The sequence below is a fragment of the Bactrocera neohumeralis genome, chromosome 4 (genome assembly GCF_024586455.1).
Source record: "Bactrocera neohumeralis isolate Rockhampton chromosome 4, APGP_CSIRO_Bneo_wtdbg2-racon-allhic-juicebox.fasta_v2, whole genome shotgun sequence".
NCBI classification, from domain to species: Eukaryota; Metazoa; Arthropoda; class Insecta; order Diptera; family Tephritidae; genus Bactrocera; species Bactrocera neohumeralis.
In genome coordinates, this window is record NC_065921.1 from 60,272,884 (window position 1) to 60,290,900 (window position 18,017).

Sequence of the window (18,017 nt, forward strand, 5' to 3'; positions counted from 1 at the left end):
ACCATATTTCAACTATAGACATACCTATATGTATGTAGATATGTATCATGTGGCGTGATGCTACAATCCGTTAACCAAATATGTATTTAATGAGAAACTCAATAAAGAAGCGGCCTATTTCGTGACAGACTGGTGTAGCAATCATACGAGCTTTTCAATTAGCGGAATTTTAGGACAAATCTTATACATCTTTTTGGTGCCTCCTGTGAGGAACTTTTCGATCCTGTTTTAATGTACAGATTTTAATGATGGCTAGTTTGAATCTACGTACTTCAGCGCATGCCGCAATTGTGCGCATTGGCAAAATGACTGAAGCAGCTAATTACGATCCGGACAGTATGGAGTGCGATGTGATTCGCGCACAGTTGGACAAACATTTTGAAAGGTTTATGGAGTATCATACGGACCTGGTGTCTTCAGCACAATCCAGCGAATTGACCACACATGACGACTTCTTGGCTGCTACGGAGTTACTCTACACGCAAATATGTATTCGACTACGTCGTATATGTGGCGCTGGTGAAGGTGGTATTTGTGTGGCGAATCAATTGGACATGCGATTAGATCCAATTAAGATTCCTGTTTTCAATGGTGATCCAGCGAATTGGCTGCCTTTCAAAGATTTGTTCGAGGCACTAGTTCACAATCGGAAGGATCTGAATTCCAGTTACAAATTAAGCAAGTTACGCCAACATGTCAATGCAGACAGCGTACCATTGGTCGGTGGACTTTATACAGGCGGCTATGAGGACATGTGGCAGGAGATGAAACGGCGGTTTGATAATCCACGTTTGTTAGTGGAATCCCACGTGCAGCGTATACTGAATTTGCCCAACCAACCCACCGAATCCCAGAAGGGCTTGCTTCGACTAGTTGACACCGTCCAAAATGTGATGCGAGCTTTAAGCGTTATGGGTCTTCCGGTAAATCATTGGGACGCCCTCTTGGTGCCACTTTTGCTACCTAAATTGCCCACAATCACCAGGTATGAGTGGGGGATGAGCCTTCAGACGAACAACATACCAATGTCTCAGGATTTTTTGACATTTATTGAGAAGCGTGCCAACAATTTGCCTCAAGGAGCTACGAACAGTACATCAACTCTTCATCAGAGACCAACCCGTCCCGTTAAGGCTAACGTTGCAACGGTAAACTCATCTCAGCCGTTACATTCAGTGAAAGGGATTACGGTTTTTTGCCAACTTTGCGCTAACGGACACCGAATACACAAGTGTCAACGGTTCGTTAATCTTTCCATACCGGAACGGTGGGATACAGTTAAGCGGCTTTCATTATGTTTTAACTGCCTTGGAAGTGATCATGGATCTCGTGATTGTACATCGCGGGATTGCTTAAGGTGTCATCATCGCCATCATACGATGCTTTGCAAAAGCAACGTTGCGAATAATTCACCGGCTACGGAGGAAGACACCAACAGTCACATAATCGATCGGAATATATCCGTGGACACACCTTCAACACAGGTGCCACAGGTATACCCACGACAGCAGTGACTTTTGAGGAAGGTCCGGTCATTTCTCATTAATGGAGACCGGACCATTTTACTAGCGACTGCGAAGGTCATCCTGACTGATCACAATGGAGGACAATTCGCGTGTCGTGCTCTCTGCGACCTGGGCTCTTAGGTGAGTCTGATTACCGATGCTACTACAAAACGTATGTGTCTTCGTAGGCGTCCAGGGGAGATACGAATTGAAGGAGTTGGTTCTAGCGCTGCAGTCTACAGTAAGGGTCATATAACAGTACAGATGCAGGCTGCCTTTGACAACAACATTAACTTCAAACTCGAGGCTTATGTCGTCCCGACAATAACCTCAGTAACGCCAGATACGCATATAGACGCAGAAGCTTGGAGCCATTTAAAAGATTTACCACTAGCTGACCCAACGTTTGCCACTCCAAGTCCGGTGGATCTGCTACTTGGTGCTGACGTACTAACGGGTCTCTTTCAGGAGGGTTTCATCCAGGGTTCTCCAGAGCAACTTTGCGCTTTAAACACTCGTCTTGGTTGGGTAGTATTTGGACCAGTCACAAGTTCTGCTCACTCCACTTTACACACATCTCTTACTGCGAAATGCGTCAACGAACAACGACTAGACACGTTACTTAGAAGCTTCTGGGAACTCGAAGAGCCCATACCATCATCCGAAATACACGTGGATGACTGTGAGACGATCTTCAACGACACAGTTACCCGTACCTCAGACGGCAGGTACCAGGTGCAAATTTTATTTCGACCAGATGCTCCTGCTCTTGGAGAATCTCATCAATCGGCAGTCCGCCAGTTTCTACAACTCGAGCGGCGGTTGATGAACGATCCCTGTCTTCGTGAGCAGTACATTACATTTATGCGCGAATACATTGCTCTCGATCACATGGAGGTTAGCAAGCAAGCTTTCACCAATAAAGAAAATGGTTACTTCATACCTCATCATGCGGTAACCACAAAATTTCGCGTAGTTTTCAACGCTTCAGCGAAGACATCGAATGGGACATCCTTAAACGATACTCAGTTTTCTGGACCACAACTACATGCCAATATTGTCGACATCCTTCACCGTTTTCGCAAATGCAAGGTAGCCATCACTGCAGACATACAGAAGATGTTTCGACAAATCCTGGTAGACAGACGACATCGTAAATGGCAACAAATACTTTGGCGTGAATTGCCAAATGAACCTCTTCAAGTGTACGAATTGAAGACGGTAACTTATGGAATGGCTTGTAGTCCATTCAACGCAATACGCGCACTGCGTCAATGTGCGAATGACAATTATGAAGTCATCTATGACCCAAGCCGGGCTGCCGCAGCGCGTCATAGCATACTTTATAATTTCTACGTTGATGACTATTTGGATAGCGTCGACAGCGATGAACTTGCTATTACCCGTGCTCAAGATGTAGCGACTATTTTGAAACAAGGACAATTAATATTGGGAAAGTGGAATTCCAATTCTACACACGTATTATCTGCGATAACCGGTACAACACTTTCTGCATCCGAACTAGAGTTGAACAACTCAACAACAAAGGTATTGGGTCTTTACTGGGATCCAGTTAGCGACGAGCTCTTCTTCAAGGTAGGCTTAGTTGACGACACTTCAATGCATACCAAGCGAAAGGTTTTGAGTGACGTGGCGAAATTATATGATCCAACTGGGGTATTGGCACCCGTGGTCGTGGTGGCCAAACTATTCATACAGGACTTATGGAAGGCTGGTCTCCCATGGGACGCTGAACTTCCTCCAGAACTACTCAGTTCATGGGTCTTATTCCGCAACAGTTTGCAAGATATTACACGACTTCGTATTCCTCGTTGGCTAGGTATACGAGTGGGCTCTTTGGTGCATTTACACGGCTTTTGCGATGCTAGTCGTAAAGCGTATGCAGCAGTCATATATGTTCAAACGATCGATAAAGGTGGTACATCACGCACAGCTCTTGTTTCAGCGAAGACGAAGATAGCACCAATTAAGGATGTGACGATACCACGCCTCGAACTGTGTGGTGCTCATCTTCTAACCAAGGCGATGGACAACGTACGTCAAGCCTTAGGCCTACAGGACGCCCCATGTACATATTGGAGTGATTCCACTATTGTTTTATGCTGGATACGCAAACCACCATCCACGTTCAAACAATATGTATCCAATCGGGTAGCTTACATCCAAGCCAATTCAGACATTAACGCTTGGAAGCACATTCGCTCGGAATCAAATCCAGCCGACTGTGCAAGCAGAGGCCTATCTCCCGCCGTCTTAGCAGATCATCACCTTTGGTGGACCGGACCGACGTGCATTCACCAAAGCGTGGGGGAAATGCGCTTACCTTCTTTGACGGAGGAGGAGGAGCACCTCTCCATTGCTGAATCTCGTGTGGTATCCATCTTCGTTTCTAGAGCTAATTACCAGTGGATTATGACATCCACGAAAGACAACAGGATACCTCTCATAGAGAAATTTAGCAAATTGAGTCGTTTACTTAACACCACTGTTTGGTTAAGGCGATGGTTACCGAAATATCGCGGTTACAGGAACGATATAGTTTCTGTCGCAGATCAGCACTGGGCTTTACTTCTGCATATTCGACAAGCACAAGGTAATCATTTTAAACAAGAAATTAAGGCTCTTGAATTGCATTCCAGAATTGCGGGTCGCAGTGAAATCTTAGCACTCAATCCTTTCTTGGATGCAGACGGCATACTGAGAGTAGGTGGTCGACTCGCAAACTCCGACTTAAGTGAAGATCAGCGACATCAAACTATAATTCCGCGTGGGGCCCTGGCTTATTTACTAGTCGCTGATGCTCATACACGTTGCTTACATGGTGGTATACAACAAATGCTTCAGTTTCTTAGACAACGTTTCTGGCTTATAGGCGCACGGGCGCAAGTAAAGTCTTTCATCTGGGCCTGCACTACATGTCGTAGGCATCTTCAAATTATACAACGTCAACAAATGGCTTCGCTCCCGAAAGAACGTGTACTAGTGGCCCCACCATTCTCTCGTAGTGGCTTGGATTACTGCGGGCCATTCCATGTACGTGTGGGAACGCATCGCGCTACCCCGACTACAAAAACCTATGCTGCCATATTTATTTGTATGGCGTCACGAGCGGTTCACATTGAGCTGGCAGAGGACTTGAGTACACAGGCATTTATAGATGTTTACGATCGTTTTATTAGTCGACGGGGTATCTGTACCACCTTATACAGTGATAATGGAACACAATTTGTAGGGGCTAATCGTCAAATGCAGGAAGACTTAAAGGCTTGGGTAACAGCACATGCTCAACAACATCTGGCAGCTGAAGGTACATGTTGGAAGTTCATAACACCTTCCGCACCTCATCACGGTGGTCTATGGGAGGCAGCAGTTCGTTCAGCTAAAAAGCATCTGCTGAGGATAATGGGCAGCCAGACGTTGCGTTACACTGAATTGTCTACTCTCCTGACTCGCATCGAGGCGTGTCTAAATTCGAGACCACTGATAGCTCTCTACGATGATCCTGAAGGAGGGATAGCTCTAACACCGGGTGACTTCCTGATCGGACGACCACTCAATTGTCGTCCAGATCCTCCATTGCCTGAAGCTCCAGAAAATCGTCTTCGATATTGGCAACGCCTCCAGAAAATGTTGGAGCATTTTTGGCGCCGCTGGCAATCCGAATATCTAAACACTCTTCAGACCCGGAACAAATGGACTAGATCGGAACCCAATGTTCAGCGTGGAGATGTAGTTCTTATACGTAGTGAAAATTTGCCACCATCGGTTTGGCGTATGGGACGGGTGATTGACGTTCACCCGGGCAGTGATGGGTTGGTGCGTACCGTGACGATAGAGTACAATACCAACCAGACATCATCAAATGGACTTCCTATTAAGCAGCGGTGTCAGCGACCGGTGCAGAAGTTATGCCGCCTAACAGGTCCTACAGAAGAATTACTGAACCGCGAGGGTTCAGCCGGGCAGGATGTTCAAGATTTAAGTTCTTTAAAATGCAGTCCTGCGCATAATTAGTAAGGACACAAACCAATACCAGTCAGCTGATTGCTGAATGCTGAATGATCAATATAATTGTATCCTCTTTTTAGCGTTGTATTCGTAGACTAGTAGTTTCACTCTAGCTTAGTGAATGTAAATGTAATTTTACCATATTTCAACTATAGACATACCTATATGTATGTAGATATGTATCATGTGGCGTGATGCTACAATCCGTTAACCAAATATGTATTTAATGAGAAACTCAATAAAGAAGCGGCCTATTTCGTGACAGACTGGTGTAGCAATCATACGAGCTTTTCAATTAGCGGAATGGGTATGTAAACAAACAAAAGAGCCGCATTTGGGACGAAAAGCAACCTGAAGAGATTCAAAAGTTGCCTTCTTATCCAGAAAACGTAACGGTTTGGTATGGTTTGTGGACCGGAGGAATCATTGGTTCATATTTCTTCAAAAATGATGCGATTGAGAACGTATCCGTCAATGGCGACCATTATGGCGCTACAACCGACTATTTGATTCTTAAATTGAAGCTCTTTAACTTGAAAAATAGAAACCCCAAATGGATCACCCTTTATAATTATGCGCCTAACTTTACTTCAAAAATATACATATTTTCGACGTGAACAAATATCTTGAAAAATTCTAGAAAAAACTCTAAAAAGTATTTTGCGTGTTTGCACTTGGAAAAGCTTTATGAACACTTCGAGATGGACACGAAAGCTGAGAGATATATTAAAGTAGTATCGTAACAATCGTAGGCATACAAGAATATAGCTCAAATTACCAGATATATTGAAAAGACAGAAATATTTACAACAGTTTACACAGCAATAAATTACAGCATAAACTTTAAAATGACACTAGCTGCAAGGCTTTCAGTCATCGTTTTAATACTAAGTTTTGTTGCTTAAGTTCGTAGTACTAGTAAATAATTATGATATTTTAACTATGATATCTTAAACTATGCTAAATTAGGTTAAGGATGTTATTATCTTTAAGGAAATTGTAAATATACATAATGTTGTCATGACTGGGTGTAGATAGTGCCTCCATTATGGAATTGTTACCAGAGCACTCAGTCGGCCTTGTGTTCGGACATTGCGAAATTAGATGCTTAACTGTATTTGGGCCATTGCATAGCGGGCAGCAATATGGGTCGCTCCTTGTTAGAAGATGAGAGTGGCTAAATATAGTATGGCCAAGCCTTAGGCGTATGTACGGCTTCAGGATGTTGCTTGCCGTGTTTGCAGGGTAAGTTGGAGTGATTCTCCTTGGGTTTATTCCAATGTAGTGATGGTTTTGAGATACCCAGTCCGAGAATTCCAGATTTTTTCTTCTTATCTTAATATGCCTGTACAAATCGCCCTTGCTTAAAAAGTCGAGCATTAGGGTAGGGGATCTGCTAACTTCTTTTGCGACAGTATCAGCTCGTTCGTTTCCTGAGATTCCCACATGGCCTGGGATCCACATGAGCTTGATTTTGTTTCCAGCCGCAATGAGGGAGTTTCTGATTGATGAAATTATCTTGTGGGAATTTGCAGGTGATTGAATTGCCGCAATGCATGATTTACTGTCACTGCAAATCAAATATTTTCCTCTATTTTTTTTAGCATGCTCAACAGCAAGTTCAATAGCTAAGGCTTCGGCGGTGAATATTGTACACATCGGATCAAGGAGCCATTGGCATATTACGTCTCCATCCTTATCGACAACGGCTAACGAGGTGTGGTCTGATGTCTTAGATCCATCCGTAAAGATAAAACGCCAATTCGATGTACTATATTGATCGCGAATGTATGCAAACTTTGCTTGGTAGACTGCGTTGGGTGTACTTTGTTTAGGCAAGTTTAGTAAGGCATTCTCAAAAGATACTGGACTAATGGACCAAGGAGGAAATCTCTCAGAGCTCTTTTTGCTTCCGTAAAAAGATGTGAAATTGTCCCTGACATATTCAAGAGATCTGGATACTGCCGATGGTATTCTGAGTGGTCTTTTACGTGAATTTGCTCTCGTGAAGGTATTTGCTAATGCCATGTTTGTTCCGTCAAGTTTTTTCGCAAGAATGCAATATGTTGAATCGGCCACTCTACTGGAGATGCTCGGCAAGCCGGATTCAGCAAGTAAAAACTTCGTTGGTGAAGTAGGGAATGCTCTAAGGCTCCGACGGATTGCTGCATGATAAGGCACAGAGACTTTACGCATTTGGGATGTTGCGCAGTGTCCGTAGATAGGTAAGGCGTAGTCGATTTTGGATAGCATTAGTGCTCTGACAACATTGATGAGAATGACAGGGTGTATATAGCTATGTTTACAAGTGAGATACTTAATAATATTTAGTCTATGTACAAGAGAATTTCTTATATAGTTGCAGTGATCTTTAAAAAGATACTTAGAGTCTATGATTAATCCTAAAATCATCAATTTTTCTTTTAGCATAATGTTGCAGTTATCAACATTTAATGAAATGTTGCATGGTGACTTTTTACGACAAATATGAAGAAGATTTGTTTTTTCTAAAGAAATGTGTACGCCTGAAATTGAGGACCAAGATGAAATATTGGAGAGAATGTCAATGAAGGTATTTTGGACAGCAGCCGTGTCATTTACCTTTGTATATATCAGTACATCATCTGCGTACATTTGATGGTCAATGTTTTTATAATTAGAAAGAAGTTGACTTAGCTCATCAAAGGCGATAATAAAGAGTAAAGACGAAAGAGGTGAGCCCTGTGGCGTACCATTTGAGAGCTTGTGGGTTACTGAGTGGTGTCCGTTAATAGTTACTGAAAGTCTTCTATTTGTCAGGAAAGATTTTATAAAGTTTAGAGTTCTGGTGCCCACTTTCCAGTTTTGTAGCTTTCTTAAGACTACGTGAATTCCAATACGATCAAAGGCTTTTTGGAAATCTAAAGACAACACAGATACATGATTTCTACTGGATAGAGCCTTTGCGACGAAATTGTCTAGGTTGAGCAAGGCATCAACTGTGCCGTGCCCTTTTTTATAGCCGACCTGTTGAGAGCTTATTAGTTTATTTTTTTTGGCGTACCATGACAGCCTGTTGCCTACAATTTTTTCCATTACTTTTCCAAGACAGCTTAGAAGGGAGATAGGACGATAGCTATTGACGTCAGTGGGTAATTTTCCGGGCTTTAGTATTGGGATTATATTGGAAGTTTTCCAGTATTGTGGATAGACCCCAGAGTCAAAAATATTGTTGTAAAGTTTAACTAATCGTAGTTTCATCGACTTCGGTAAATTTTTGATTAACGGATAAGATATCCTATCCAAACCAGGCGTTTTTCCTTTAACTGACGTGAGCGCATACTCAAACTCGGACATCGTTATTTTTGACTCTATCGCTTTTGCGGACAAGGAAAGTGTATATTCTATTTCTCCTATGCTATTTAGGACTGTTTCTTTGCTAATTCGGAAGTCGATGCTAAAGTTTTCATTTGCGCTCTCTCTTGAGTAATGGTTTGCAAAGAAGTTCGCAATTGAATCAGGCATAACCAAATCTTCAGCTGGAGTAACCAGACGTGTAACTGATGTGCTTTTGGAGCCGCCAGACAATATATTCAAATCTCTCCATATCTTTTTAACAGAGCAAGTGGGATTTATGTTAGCAGTGAACTGCTGAAAACTTTTTCGTTTCGCTTCCTTTGCTTTGCGGCGAAACAAAGCATTCGCTTTTTTATAGCTAACTAATTTTTCAATAGTTTGACAACGTTTATATTCATGCCAGCCCGATTGTTTTTTTGAACGGAGAAGTGCTAGTTCATTGCTCCACCATGGTACATTGTGTGAGGTTTTATTTCTATTTGTTTGCGGGATAGAGCGATTTGCCGCCGCGCGGATAATTTTTTGTATAGTGGCAGCTTCTCTGTTGATGTTGCCAGAAACTGGGGTACTGTTGCTACCTATATGACATAGACCTGAGAATGTACACCAGTCAGCAAAGTCTGTTTTGAAGATTGGTTTTGGATTAAACGATTGGCGAAATTGCCGAGTAACTATTTCAAAAGATATAGGGTAGTGGTCACTACCGTGCAAATCACTTAATACTTTCCAGGTGACATTTGGAGCAAGAGCTGCTGAGCACAACGTGAGGTCTAAGTGTGAGAAGGTGCCGTGGGTAGAGAAGTGTGTTGCGTTACCATTGTTTAGGCATATAAAGTCGGAAGCCAACAGAGCATCCTCAATCAGTTTTCCTCTACAGTTTGATGTTGGAGATCCCCATATTGGGCTCCAAGCATTTAGGTCACCCGCAAAAATTGCCGGAGCTGTGGCTTGTTGCAATAAGTCCAAGATATCGGTATTTGTAAAACTTTGTGTAGGTGGAATATATGCGCAGATTATATTGAGCTTGAAGTGTATGCCAACTTCAACGGCGATTGCCGATATTGAAGACTGGATATCAATTCTTTTGTAAGGCAGGCTCTTTTTTATCAGTATTGCAACGCCTTGCTTACTAGACGTTATATTTGGAGAGTTATAGAATATGCTTATATATGATTTGGGACAGAAGGCGTTAACGTTGTATGCTAAATGGGTTTCGTTAAGTAGAATTAATGATGGTGAAAGAGACTTAATCAAGAGCTGGAGCTCATGGTAATTATTGTAAAATCCATTGATATTCCATTGTAGAACTGAGAACATTGGAATTTGAAAAGAGAATTGAGATAAGATAACAAAGAGAAAGTGGTTAATTGTTTTTATTCGAGTTTATTTTTTTTTTTTTTTTTTTTTTTTTTTTGTTTTTGTTATGTTTTGAGAGAATTTATATATATATAATATATAGGAATATTAATTGAGTTGATCGCTGGCAGATAATATATCTGCATAGTCTTCGGTACTCATTGTTGAGTCCTCCGCCAGAGCGAGAGATAAGTTCATAGAGTTAGTGATGATATGATTTGCGTTGCTGATGGGGAGATTTGTTGGGAAATTTAAAGTAGAGTTTGAGTTGGATTCAAAGTCTGTATTGTTGTTCGTGGTATAGTGATCGTGCTGTTGCTGTGTGGGAGTAAAATGGCTCTGATGTGTGGCTGAGATTAGGTTGAGTGCGTGCTGATCTTTAATGTGAGAGGTTGATTCGTTTATTAGTTTGGTGAATAGGTTGTTGAGAGTTTCCGGAGCACTCTCAGATAATTGGTCATCTGATATTTGAGGGGCAGATAATTTTGAATTGACAGGTTTGACAATTTCTGATGAGATTATTTGCTGAGTGTTTGCGTTACTTGAGACAGTAGATGAGAATGAAGGTGCATTTTTGGGAAGAGTGACAGTTGAGTTGTATATTTTTTTGGCTTCACGTATGGTGCATTTTTTTGTTGTTTTGATTTTTTGTATTTCTTTCTCTTGCATGAATTTTGGACAGCTATTCGAAGAGGCCGGGTGATTGGCATGACAATTAGCGCAAAACGTACGTGTGCAATTTAGGGGGTTGTGGGGAGGTAGGCTGCAATTATTGCATGCTGCTTTTCCCTTGCAATGCTTGGCGGTGTGTCCAAGCAACTGGCAATTTTTGCATCGCATGGGGTTGGGAACATACTGTCTCACATTAACCTTACGCCAGGCAATATCAATTTGCTCCGGAAGGCTATAAAGGTTGAAGGTTAGTAGTACTACACCGTTTGGTGTCAATTGATTGTTTTCGTGTTTTTTCTGAAATTTGTATGCAGCGACCACTCCTTGTAGACTTAGTTCGCTTACAATTTCTTCTTCACTTACATTGTTCAGAAAGGGGGCAAATACAGTGCCTTTAGAATGATTTAAATTGTCGTGATATTTGACTTTTATGCTACAGATACCAGGGAGGTATTTCAATGCAATGAAACGATCAGCTATTTTTTTATTTTTAACTAATAACAAGATTTTACCATCGCGGAGCTCACTTACTGAGTTGATTTCACTACTCACAGCACAGATGGCCTTATGTACAGCAAAGCAGGAATATTGCATAAGGGTCTTATTTTCTTCAGTTGATTCAATAGTGATATACTTGGGATCATTACTATTATTTTTTACTGTCGGTAGATTGGGGAATGTAAAGAGATCGCTAATGTCGAGTTTTTGTTTGGATTTCTTTTCCTTCTTTTTTTTTTTTACTCCGGAGCCATCGGCAAGCACGGCGAACCGATTGCTCCCAAGGGAATTGGGCCCGGGGGCCATTTTGCACTAAAGCACTGAACTGTTGTAGTAACACAAGTTTTGTTTACGTTTAGATGTAGATTTTATAAATAAAAGAAGTTGAAGGTGAAAAGTGACAAAGCACGTGTTTTACACCAGAAGTAGTGAGAGCACAAAAATCAGAAGCACACACAAATATACAACCGCTCGCTGTGAGTAATAATTTTTTTCATAATGTATTTTACATACAGTACTATTAGCAGTTTCAGCGAAGAGGTTGAAAGTAAGTGCTGAATAAAACAAATATTGATTCTCCGATAGAAACGTCATTAGAAACGTCTCAGCCCACATCTTCTGATGCACGTGGGCAAAAGGTACATCTTATTTCTTTTTTTCTTTTGACAAATTTCCTAATTAGTTTCCAGTCCATTTTCGCAGAAAAAGAACAGTGATGCGTTTGAGAAGTTTTTGGAATCGGCAGGAGAAGCATAAAGGACGAAATTCACGGCACAACATTTTGCAACCTTGGCAGCAAAATTACGAAAGCCAGTCTTCCGCCAAACATTGTTAGCCAGATAGACGCAAGAGTATCATCGGCTTTTGTGTTTGAAGAAATTAATCATTTTTATTTATGGTATTTGGATTAGATATTAAATAACTATGATGAAATGTGAAACTTAAAAGCACACGAAAAGCTTTATTTTTAGTTTAATGTATGTAAAAAGTCAATGAATTCCTTATATATATATATATACTATTTGTTATTCTGAATAATTTTTTAATTAAAAAACGGGCTTTAGACAACACTTAGTTAAATTTGTTTTTATGTTCTAGTAACTGGCAGCCGAGAAATGGTCGCATTAAATCCGATTTCAGTGGAAACGCACTGGTGCCGACGTAGTAATACGGAAAGCTATCGATGTACCAGGTAAGTTTGTATCACAAGGAACTTCTAGAGTGCCATTCAGCAACTTCTTTCCAAAGGCACTGCGAGCAAATATTCCACCGTCACTTTGACTTTCTAGAGCACTGACATCTAAATATGTGAACTCGTAATTAGCACCGCGCACTGCCATTAATACAATGTTAAATGTTTTTCTGTAAATGTAGTACAAAGATCCGCTGTTTCTTGAGCTTGTTGGATGGGAATGTGCTTCCCATCTCCAAGTTTGAAAGTCCAAGAAATCCCATTGGAATTACATCCTTGTGCCAAGAAACTGAAATTGTTAAGCTGAAGTATACCAGTGTAATAATTATTTCACATTGGTTTACATTAATGTTACCGCCAAACGAGCCTCGGGCTGAATGATCTAGTCGTTGCTTTAATAATTACATTAAATTTAAATTAGCAAGGCTTATCTGTGTTGCTTTAAAAAAAATACTCCTCATCCTTTTCTTGAAACTGCTTAATGCAAGTTTTATAAAATTCTTATTCTTGGCGTGTAATCTTAACCGGACGAACCCACCACCTTCGGTAGTTTCTATGGAGCTCCTGGAACACTTCATGTACCGTATTTGTAATGACGTGCCCCAATTTCCGTTTCGTCCGTTACTATTACTTACTGTGTAAGACGACCAACGCTGTAGAAGCGTAAAACAATAATTATTTTTATTATTTTTTTAATATTTTATTTCTCAATTTTCGTTTACATTTGCATTTCTAACCCATTACTATATCGCACATCAACACTATTTCACGAATACCACACTCGGCTTTCAATCTCTTTCTTCTTTATACGTATGTATTATGTTGAATAGATTTTGTGTAAGAATTCTAATATTCAAATTGATTTGGAAATAACCGAAAACCTTCGAAGAACATTAACGTTGTACGAACACGTCAACTGGTCTGCGCACACACATACATATATACATGTATATACCTACTCACCTGCAAGTAACAATACTCACTTGCATGTGCATTTGAGCATGAAATTTTCATTAGGACTGAAATGGACGGAAAGCTCTAACAGATAGCAGCGCCACAGATCGATTCAATTATTACGAGTGTAAAGCATTTAAAGTTTGGCTAAGTACTTACATTTGCGAAGCGTTTGTTGAGCTCTGCCATATTGGCAAACGTGGGCAAACGCTGTCAGATAAAACGAAATGACGTGACTACCGTTGCTCCTGCTACCGGTTTTTGCTGCCAACGACAAGCCATTGACTCGCTCCGTCAGCTCTCCACCACCCCCACTAATCTCACTTGCTTAGAGTACCGATACTTGCCGGCAGCTCAGGCAAAGCTTTGGTATTACCGTTGCCGTCTAAAGCCGACAATTGATAGCAACCGCGTTGCTTTGACAGCAGTTGTGCAAATAAGTGGCTACGCATGCATTTTGCAGCTCTTGTTGCTGGCGAGCGTCTCCGCCAATCACCGAAGTGGATGGCTGCGCGTTCGTATGCGAATAATAACGGCCAAAGCAATTATACAATTGCCATTTTTAAGTTTGAAAAAACGACGTTACACGCTTGTGTTTGGCTCGTGTGGTCGCACCATTGAAGTGGAAATTGCTGGTAGCGATAAGGATCTGATGTCTAGAAATACATTTCGCGGTTTCAAGTAGTAGAAATTTTGGTTTCTTAATTGTAATTGCTGTCAAGCTCTCAAAAACTATGTAAGCGAAATAAGTTTCTTACTTAATTGCCAATAAATACCTTGCGTCAATCTAGCAACTATCCATGAATTCTTCTTCAGATGATTGTTACTTGCCAAGCTCAAATAATTTACGAAGAAATTACGGTTCTCGAAGCAGCTGTTAGGCAGCACGCCAATTAGGAAGTTACATCAGTATGACCAATGAATAATTACGGGTGATTTATGTGTTAACCCTTTGATCAGCATCGATCTTAAATTTGTACCACTATTTTTGATAACTTACGCGCAGACGGTACATTTTTGGAACCACAAGCATTTTCATTTATTCCAAGTGACTCACAGGTTTAAATGTGTACCAAATAATATAACGGATTAATGGCAGTTACTCTGTTTATACCCGTTTTGTCGTTAATTTTACGACATTAACCTGAAAGTTTTGCATGTGCCAGGTTGTTCAATAAGTTTTGTCGTTCGATAAGAGAGGGCGTTGGTACTTGCCCAATTTTTGTTTTGTTTTGTTGGTAAACTCTTCATATGAACGTTTGTGAAATTTCACTTTAATCTGTGAAAATTATTCTCTGTTTACTAGCCATTTAGTGTCGCCGTGTCACAGTATTTTTTTACAATGGAAAACATTTAATAACGTGCAGTGTTAAAATCCTTATTTTTGGAAGGTGTAGCAAAAGACATTCACGAACGAATGTTAAAAGTGTGTAATGATTGTTCACCTACAATTAGAATAGTAGAAAGATCGGTTGCTGAATTTAAACGTGGTCGTACAAGACTTGAAGACGATCCACGTGAAGAACGTCCAAAAGGCGCATCAATAGCAGAAATCATAGCCAAAATACAGGATATCGTTTTAGAAGATCGTCGATTGACTGAGATCGATTTAGTAGAGGCTCTGCATATCTTATTAGGCAGTGTGAGCTATATTTTAAGTAAAATTTTGGTTTTTACAAAGCTGTATATATGGGTGCCGCATTCACTAACAATGGAACTAAAACACATTCGAATGCGACTTTCTCAGCCACATTTGAAGCGTTTTAAGGAGGATAAGATGGATTTTGTGCATCGCTTCATCACTATGAATGAGACTTGGGTCTATCACCATGATCCTGAATCAAAACAAGACGCTAAAGAATGGTGTAAACCTGGTTGTGCGGCTTCGAAGCATGTCCGTGTCCGGAAATCGGCCAAAAAGGTTATAGCATCAGCGTTTAGGTATGCGAGAGGAATTGGTGTTGTAGATTACTTGCAAACTGCTAAAACCATTAATTCTGATTATTATTATATAAACTTTGGATCAGTTGAAAGAAAAAATTTTGTGAAAATAGACCCGGTTTGCAGAAGAAAAAAATCCTTTTTCATCAGGATAATGCACCGTGTCACAAGAGCATTTTGACAATGGCTAACATCCAGGAGTTAAATTTTGAATTGTTGGAGCAGTCCACCGTATTCACCAGATTTGGCCCCCAGCGACTTTCATTTATTTCTCAAAAAATGTATGCGTGGCAAGCGTTTTTCATCCACGAAGAGGTCAAAACGGCTGTTGAAGCGTATTTTGCAGACCTTCCGGATTCTCACTTCATGGATGGGATCCATAGATTGGAGGATCGTTGGAGCAAGTGTATTAATGTTAAGGGAGATTATTCTGAATAATAAAGTGCATTTTGAATCATAAAATTGTGTTTTTCCTATCAAACGGCTAAACTTATTGAATAATATGGTAGGTGGAATATGGTGTGAGAAAGTCCGGAAGTTCTTGTCCGTCAAGGGGGTAGAAAATTTCTGAAATCTTTGTCACTCAAAGAGTTAAGATGTATGACTGAGCGGTCAGCTCATTTAAACCTTTTTTTAAAGTAAAGGAGTTTCCATGCCAGCACAAAATGGAAAAATTGTCGAATTTTAGTCTCGAATCTGCTAAACTGAAGAAGAGAAATAAATTAGTATCTGTAAAATTGGACATGAAAGTTCGTTTTCTCATATAGGTTGATAAAAAAGGGTAACTTGCGTTAAATTATTGAAAACGAACAGTTTATCGAGGTCTGGTAAAATTCTTAAGTCTGATATAAGTTGTGTATAGAAAATCATTTCGTCTTTTAATAAGGCAGTACCAGATATGCTGCTATAAGTAAAAGCCCCTGCCGAACATTTCGTTTGGTACGTGAATTATTTGACCAGCTTTAATAAATGACAATTCACTGCCGCTATCAATGTCGTGATAAGCAGGGTGATAGATGAGCGGTGACTACTGTTTAACACACATAGTTTTCTGAAGATGCCAAATCCTTTGATGAAACAGAAAATACTGAATTCGAGTACAGAAATTTCAGGATTACGATTTCGGGACTTAAAATTCTTATTAAACTACTAGCTGACCCCGCAGCCGTTGTCCTGCGTGAAAGTATGTGTTTTGAAATGAAAAGAAAGTTAATTTATCATTTCATTTTTTTTTTTCAATGTAGCGCAGCTTGATAAACAACATTTTATGGTTTCTGGTCCGGTGTACAGAAAATATGGTTTTCCAAGTCGTGAGCACGTCACGTATATCTGGCCAAGTGAAAAACAAAGCATTTCCAAATTTATGTCACTCACTATGCGACTATCCTTGTGTCCTGTTGATTGTCATCTCAAATGCAATTTTCAAACGGAATACGTATGAACTGAAATGGCAAATCGTTAGAACTCAAAGGAATTCTTAGAATCAAGCATGTATTCTATAGCGCAGTTTGCGAAATATAATAACGACAGATCCAACTTTGAGACGCAAATGATGCGGTGGCATACCAAGCCTCTCCAAAGAATTTACAAAATTCCATTGTAGAACGCACGGCGTCGTCTTCATTGTCAAGATGATTGATCGATTTGTATGAGCGCAAGTCTCCCGGAATTTGACTTTGAATAAGGAATCGTAGTTGCGTTGGCCAATGTCCGAACATTCGTGATGAGTTCATCTTTCGTGAATTGATAAACGGCGGATGGAATTGATATCGAAGTATCAAGCGGAATTGACCCATTTCCAATTTCCTAGACGATATAAAATGTTTTCGGCAATGTCATTTTTGTTCGTGTCCCATAATTGATCAGCGAAAAGTGTGCGAACTTCATTTGCATATATCCGTTCTGAACAATTTTTTTGGAGATTATGTTGTTACCCTAAGGAGTAATCCATTCCGAATTTCGTGAAGGTCCCACGTCAAATACGAAAGTTTTCCACACAAGCCCTTGATTCCGATCGTTCGGTTTGTATGGCAGCTATATGCTATAGTAATCCGATCTGAAAAATTTCTTCGGAGATTCCATTGTTGCCTTAAAAATTAATCTATACCATACTTCGTGAATATATCTTGTCAAATGTAAAAGTTTTCCATACAAGAACTTGATTCCGATTGTTCAGTTTGTATGGCAGCTATATGCTCTAGTTAAACGATCTGAAAAATTTCTACGGAAATCACATTGTTGCTTTAGAAAATAACCTGTGCCAACTTTTGTGAAAATACATTGTGAAATGTGAGAGTTTGCCATACAAGGACTTGATTCCGATCCTTCAGTTTGTATGGCACCTATATGTTATAGTAATTCGATATCGGCCGTTCCGACAAATAAGCAGCTTCTTGAATAGAAAATGACGTTTGCAAAATTTCAAAACAATATCTTAAAAACTGCTAGTTCTTATATATACAGACAGACGGATAGACTGACAAACTTAATATACCCTGTTCAGGGTATAAATATAACTTACAAAGCGCTTTATT

The 18,017-nt window shown here is 40.2% G+C and overlaps 2 protein-coding genes across 3 annotated transcripts; both read left to right on the top strand.

Annotated features, from left to right (window-relative positions):
• Positions 1 to 218: 218 nt before the first annotated feature.
• On the top strand, positions 219 to 5,828 carry LOC126754498 (uncharacterized). 2 transcript variants are annotated; one of them, XM_050466519.1, is made up of 2 exons: positions 219 to 4,673; positions 4,759 to 4,886. In XM_050466519.1, exons 1-2 carry the CDS (start codon positions 1,680 to 1,682, stop codon positions 4,786 to 4,788), a joined length of 3,024 nt encoding a protein of 1,007 aa, XP_050322476.1. In that variant the 5' UTR covers positions 219 to 1,679; the 3' UTR covers positions 4,789 to 4,886. The 2 variants fall into 2 exon arrangements, with proteins under 2 accessions (XP_050322476.1, XP_050322475.1); XM_050466518.1 differs by having other exon boundaries at positions 219 to 5,828.
• On the top strand, positions 249 to 1,514 carry LOC126755806 (uncharacterized). The gene has a single exon (XM_050468531.1). The coding sequence runs from the start codon at positions 249 to 251 to the stop codon at positions 1,512 to 1,514; it is 1,266 nt and encodes a 421-aa protein (XP_050324488.1).
• Positions 5,829 to 18,017: the final 12,189 nt, after the last annotated feature.